General features: G+C 37.6%; 1 protein-coding gene across 3 annotated transcripts in view; it reads left to right on the top strand.

Annotated features, from left to right (window-relative positions):
• TNPO2 (transportin 2) overlaps nucleotides 1-6072 on the top strand; it is a 38434-nt gene extending 32362 nt beyond the window's left edge. For all 3 annotated transcript variants that reach the window (XM_058166853.1, XM_058166854.1, XM_058166855.1), the window contains 5 exons: nucleotides 599-674; nucleotides 1868-1967; nucleotides 2595-2669; nucleotides 2933-3063; nucleotides 3526-6072. In XM_058166853.1, coding sequence (XP_058022836.1) covers nucleotides 599-674; nucleotides 1868-1967; nucleotides 2595-2669; nucleotides 2933-3040 — 359 coding nt within the window. In that variant the 3' untranslated portion in view covers nucleotides 3041-3063; nucleotides 3526-6072. The remainder of the gene's footprint in view (nucleotides 1-598; nucleotides 675-1867; nucleotides 1968-2594; nucleotides 2670-2932; nucleotides 3064-3525) is intronic.
• Nucleotides 6073-6557: the final 485 nt, after the last annotated feature.

Here is a 6557-nt window from a genome sequence, read left to right on the forward strand (position 1 = left end):
AAATCTAGCTCTCTTAATGCTGGGAAAGGTGGAAGGAAGGAGAAGAGGAGGACAACTAGCAGCAAGGGGGATGAAATCAGTTACGGTGGTAATGAGTACAGCTTTGGGAGATTGAAAGAATAGGTTAGGGATAGATCATCATGAAGGGAATCTGTAAGAAGAACTTCAAAATGACTTGATACATAATCATAATCAAATATAGGCTTTATATTTTCATGCAGGTGTTTTGAAAATAGGATTGATTTAATTATAAAGAGAGCACATAATCATCAGATGGAAATGTGTTTAAACCTTGGACTTCTATAGCTGTTTCTTCACTAAATTTCACTAATTTAAAAAGGTTTGCTAAAGGTTTAATGGAATTAAAAAGCTGTATGCCTTTATCAAGTAGTTTTTTTTCCCTATGAACGGCAGGTAACTAATTTGATACCATGTACTAGTGTGGAACCATCTTTATATTATGTGCTGCAGTATAGTAAAGCTAAAGTGATATATTACCATATACCTCCATTGATTCTGCCCACCCATATCTTACTACTACAGATTGATAAGACACTGTTTTGCTTTTGTGACAGATTTGTTTCTTTGTCTTTTCTAGCAATCACAATTGGCCGCTTGGGCTATGTCTGTCCTCAGGAAGTGGCACCGATGTTGCAGCAGTTTATCAGACCCTGGTTAGTGTTTATGAAGAGGCATAGAAACAGACTTTGGGGCTTGCTTTTCAGGGGTTAATTCAGATTGGAGACAACTCAAGTTGTCAATTTGATCCTCTAGAACCGTGATGGCGAACCAATGACATGTGTACCTGAAGTGGCATGCAGAGCTATGTTGCCTGGTACGTGTGGCGTAGCCCATTCCACTTCTGGGATTCTGACGTGCATGTTGCGACAATCAGCTGGCTTTTTTGCATGCGGCAGTACCGGAAACTAGAAGATATTCTGCCTGGTCTTCCGTTTTCCTGCGTGAGCATACATGCCGGCCAGCTGATTGTTGCGTGCGCATGCCCGCCAAAAACCCAGAAGAGTAGCTGGCTGAAACCGGAAGTTCGGTAACTGAAACCGGAAGATCATTTTCAGGGGTGCGCATGTGCCCTGGGCAACTCCTTCCTGTTTGCGGCCCAGATGCGTGCACACTCCCTTTTTGGCACTTGGGGCCGAAAAGGTTTGCCATCACAGCTCTAGAATTTCAATTCAGTTGTTTCTTTACCGTGATCACTGACTCTTTCAGTTGTGGTATTCCTACCCAAAAAAAAAAGCCTTTCTGAGCATTGCATACAATTCTTTATACATGGAAAATATCACATAGCTAACACATTCTTTGCCATTGTAATTGCACATGGAATTGCACATTCCATAGCTGTCCATGGAATCTGTTTGACGCAGCAAAACTTTTGCCATTCATCTTAATATCCTTCCTCTTTTCCTCCTCTTCCATAACTGGTACTGGGCAGTTTTTTAAATGGCTAGATTCTCCATTAAGTCTACAGTTAAAATACATTTAATGTCACAGTTTTTCTTACAGGATGTGTAAAGGAAAGATCCGAAAATTAGCAGTATTTACAATTTATTTTTTTTGCTTGTGGTCTCAGTCTAAATAATGATCAGAGTTTAAACTGAACCATAAGCCCTGTATAACGAAGGGTGCTAAGTGAATATTTATATGTAAATATATTAATGGCAGAATGTATACTTTGCAGAAACTGTGTAAGAAATCTGTTACGTGACTCTAATAAAACTGATATTGTATCTGCCAAAAATATCAAGTTGATCTTCCATATGGGCTCAATCCTAGTGCATGGTATGGGAAATGCATTGTTTTTGGTCTACCCTGCTTTCTTAATATATGGAAAATGTATTCTTGTTCATAGGTGTACATCTTTGAGGAACATTCGTGATAATGAAGAGAAGGACTCTGCTTTCCGTGGCATCTGTATGATGATTGGAGTAAACCCTGGTGGAGTTGTACAAGTAAATAAGCTTTAAAGATTAAATTATTGTGCATTAATATATATGCTATCCCAAGCTAAACAAGAAGGTAGATCTTGCTATATTGGTAAATCTACTGTTAAAATAATTAAGCATGTTTGACTTTCAAATGCTTAGCCATAGTAGTAATCAATTATGAAATAGATTTTTAAATTAGGAGACAATTTTTAAATTTTACATGTGTTTCCTTTGCTACACTCCAAGTACAGATGTTTTTTCTAGTTTTTCTAAAAAGATTGATCCGCTACCTTGAACTCTGCCACCCTAATTTATAATAATCAGACATTTACTCAGCCCTGTGTAAGTTTCCATTTGTTATGATTCTTCATTGCTCATTAATTGATGTTAAGTTGGCTGTTCCATTTTCTACAGTATTTTCAGATGCTCATTAATATGTAGAAAACTAGTGAAAAACATCCAGTATATTATATATAGTAGTTCCACAAGATCTTTCTTAGCTTGAGGCAAGATTGCTAGGTTTCTTAGCTTCATTACTGGTTAGATTTTTGATTTCATGCCCTATATTTATGTAGAATGATAAATTTGATTTTGTTGGCTTGAACTATAATTATTGTGAATATTTTCTTAAGAATTCTCATATTTTTGTAGGATTTTATTTTCTTCTGTGATGCTGTTGCTTCATGGGTGAGTCCAAAGGATGACCTGAGAGATATGTTTTATAAGGTAGGTCATCATCATAGGAAGAGATTTGCTTGGCACTATATTAAGAGTAGTATATTTTATTTGTTTATATACTCATGTTGTTTCCTAACGTATATCTCTGAATTATCTTTCAGAGTTTTTTGGAAGCCATAGATTTTGGTAGTTCTAGTAGTTTAGTAATTCTAGTAGTTTTGTGTGAGAGATTGGGTTTGTACTGATATGGTGTGACTGTAATGTTGTGCCTTTTTCTTCTCTCCCAATGTGTGATAATGTATTTTTTTCAGATTCTCCATGGTTTCAAAGATCAAGTTGGGGAAGATAACTGGCAGCAGTTCTCAGAGCAGTTTCCTCCACTTCTGAAAGAGAGGCTTGCTGCATTCTATGGTGTTTAGGCGAAGCAGCAAAACCATACATGGTGAGTTCCAAGCATGTTGAGAGAGATTATATTTAATTGAAAGGAGAATGGGTGACTAAATTGAAAGGAGAATAGGTGGAGGGGGTGGAGCGTTTTTTAAAGAAGTCTTGTCTCAAGGATGAGAAATTGAGAAGAAAGGGATAGATATTCCAGCTCTAATCTCTAATCCATCCTGATTTTGAAGATCCAGCCGTTTCATTTTATTTTATGTATTAGGATTAATAAATACACCAATAAGATTTTAATGTCCACCATAACCAGTGGTATTGATTTTTATTGGTCCTGAATTGTGGCCAGTTTCCACTTCTAATTGTGGCTGTATTAATTTAACTAATTATTCTGCATGATGAAAGTTAGGTAACTTTGATAAAATGAATTTATAGAAAACAGTTCAGTCTTGTGAATTCTGTGTGTGTTATTGACTACTTTTTTTTAATTCTGATAAACTTTTTCTTTCCTCAGGTTCCTGTGTGCGCTGGGAGGGATACTGGGAACTCGTCCATAACCCAGTGTTGCAGATCCCTGTTAATGGGGGGTTAGGGAGGACGGGAAGAGCATTGTGGGACATAAAATGACCGCTCCCCATCTCCTGAAATTTACAAAGTTGGGGGGGAGGGTGGGCCTCCATAACCAATTGAAACAAAAACCAGGGTATCTCAGTGGCAGAAGGAAAGGCCTCTATTCAGAGGCCATCATAGATGGAATGGGGTGGGGTGGGACTCGGCCCTGCGCTGAGAAAAGGGAGCAAACTTAAACTGCAACACTCTTGAGAAAGGGATCTAACTAGGGGCCATCATAAAGAACTAGCTAATAATAATAAAGGATAGGTTTAAGATGTTAAAAAAGATTTAAAAGCTACAGTGGTTTAAAACCAGCTGATGAAGAGGGAAGGGTTAAAATGTAATCCAAGGGGGTTATACTACTGTATATTTCCAGTCACTGGGATTCAAGAGATCAGCTATTCACCTTTTCAAGACTGCATGGTGACCAAGAAGTAGATTAGCAAATCTGTGAGTAGCCCATAATGACTAAGTGTAAGCATTTTCATCTAGGAACCTTAAAGAAACCTACAAAATCTTTTTGCCATAATAATTGCCATGGCACTGTGTGCTAGAAGTGATGCTCAGTGCAAAGGCAGCCTATGACCTTGCAGGGACCTGCTAGCCATCTAGGGAGCAGTCTTTTTCATAAGAAATACTGTTGGAGAAGCATGTCTTCATTTTTTTTAAGATGCCACAGTGCAATGAGTCTTTTACCCTGTTGTTCAGCTGTTACTTTGTGACACTGCTATTACATTGCTTCAGTTGCAGGAGGCAGGAAGGAGCAAGGAGGGAAACTGAATTTCACCTGGGAATGACTACACAGGACAAACATGGGCAGAAAACAATGCATTTTTAAAATGGCTCATGGCATACAACGTCCTGCACTCTTCTGATCAGAGTGGTCTTTTACATGATGGTAATTTACGTTTTCTGTCTTAAGGACTTCTTTACCACATTTACCATTCTGGCTTACAAAAGAAATAGTAAACATAACAAAGTACAGAAGAATGATTAAACAGGGAACCCTCCATGAATGGTCAGGGAAAGCTTGTAGCTTTCGCTGCATACTTAATGGAGTTGCTGTCTTAAGAAATTCTTATCAGATCCAATTACATTATTCTCCGACAATGGGGGATTACTGAATGCTTTTAACGTAGTTAAAGCCATAGATTTTTAATAAGAAATGAACATGTTGAAATAGAACCCCTTTTTCCCAAAGGCAGCTAGGATGTGGGGGAAAGGGAATACTTAATGAAACACACTTTTTGGAAAAATGAGGAATGCTTGAGGAGAGGTAATACTCAAAAGGAACATTCTGCAGAATAAACAAGGACAAGATTTGTGCAAAGCCGTGTTTGTGTACAGACAGCTTGGTAACAAGGAACAAGTGAGCTGAGCCACATCTCCAGCTTTCTTAGCAGATCCCAATGGAACTTCGGCAACATCAGGATTAATAGCCAGACAACTAGGTTGAACTGTGCCTTGTGTCCTGCATTGCTTCTGAGGGTGGTAAACAAAAGTGGTGAGACTACTTGGATGTTAAAGAAGATTTATGTGACAAAAAGGACATCTCTTTTGGGGGTTAAAGTTATACTTTCTGACAGTAACTGATGCTGACACTCGGTACTGTGTATGAATTTTTAAAAGTGTATTTATGAGATTGCCCAGTAACTTAAGCTTCACTGATACACCTATCTACATTTTTCTTTATATCTTTGGCCTCTGTTTCCTATGTTAATAATGCTTGCAGTTCTTGGAATTTGACATAGAACTTGCTGGGGCATTACCATTAAGGCCTTTGTGCCAGAAAATCATTTCATTTTGGAGATGGCACATACCTAGGTGAAAGCTGCTATTCTCATTTTTGGATGTGATTATTGAAGTGGGGCATACCCTTGTATCGCCACATCTCAAAAAGGTCAAAGAAACAATAGTAAAATTGCAGATAGCAAACTTCTTGAATTCATCTTTTTAATAGCATAAAACTTGAGCAGGTCTCTGAAAGCAATCGGCTAGTTCTTTGCATTTTAATTGTTTTATTACAAGTGTTCCTCCTTGTGCTGTATTCTCCTTGTCCTGGGGGGAGGGGGAGCAGAGATTCTATTGGTTTTTAAATGCATGGGAAAGAAATATGCATATGTGGAGGTGGAATCCTGGCTTGTGCTTTGAAACCAAGTTTCCAGGAATATGAAAAGAAGGCTGTGAACTCTACCATCCAGTGAAGTTTAAGCTACTTGGCCTGACTGCCTCTTGAAATGGAATTTGTCTTTTGTACAAGTGCTTCTAGTATTGCCTCCTGTTTGTTAATCCTGGATTTGTATATTTGTAAATGTGCCGTAATGTTTCCAATGGTGGAACTGCAGTGTACCTAGTGTTGAAGCAGCTGCTTGCACCTTGCTCAAATGAGATTTTTCTCATTTTTATGTATAATTTTTTGTCAACTAAAAAAAAATTCCTGTGACTCCAATTTCCTTGTTTCTGACACTTTCTTTGTCTTAATTTAAATGTTTTTCATTGTAATTGTATTTCCAGTGTAGTGATTTCCCCAAAATTCAATTGGGCTGAAGAGTCCTGAATTCTGTACAATGGTCAATTTTTATTAATTTTCCCTTGAACTGCCTTGTTGAAGATAGTACTTCTGTGGAGGATGGGAAACTATTTTTTCAAGTAACTTCAGTTTGTTGGTAAAAAGATTTGCCTTTTCAAGTTATCATAATACAATTTGTTGGTAGAATGAAACACAAAAGATGCACTTGAGTAATGTGGAATTAGAATTCTAAACTATACACAAACTCAAGATTATTTCCTTTCTAATACAGCTGTATATGCTAGTGAAGCTGCTGGAGCCCTTTGATAACCATTATTTTGCAATGAGCGCAGAAGATAACTAGATTTATGCAAATCTAGTTATCAGATTTTCAGGCTTTCAGAAAAGAGGAAAATTAGAGGTCA

Source organism: Ahaetulla prasina, chromosome 2 (genome assembly GCF_028640845.1).
Source record: "Ahaetulla prasina isolate Xishuangbanna chromosome 2, ASM2864084v1, whole genome shotgun sequence".
Classification (NCBI taxonomy): domain Eukaryota; kingdom Metazoa; phylum Chordata; class Lepidosauria; order Squamata; family Colubridae; genus Ahaetulla; species Ahaetulla prasina.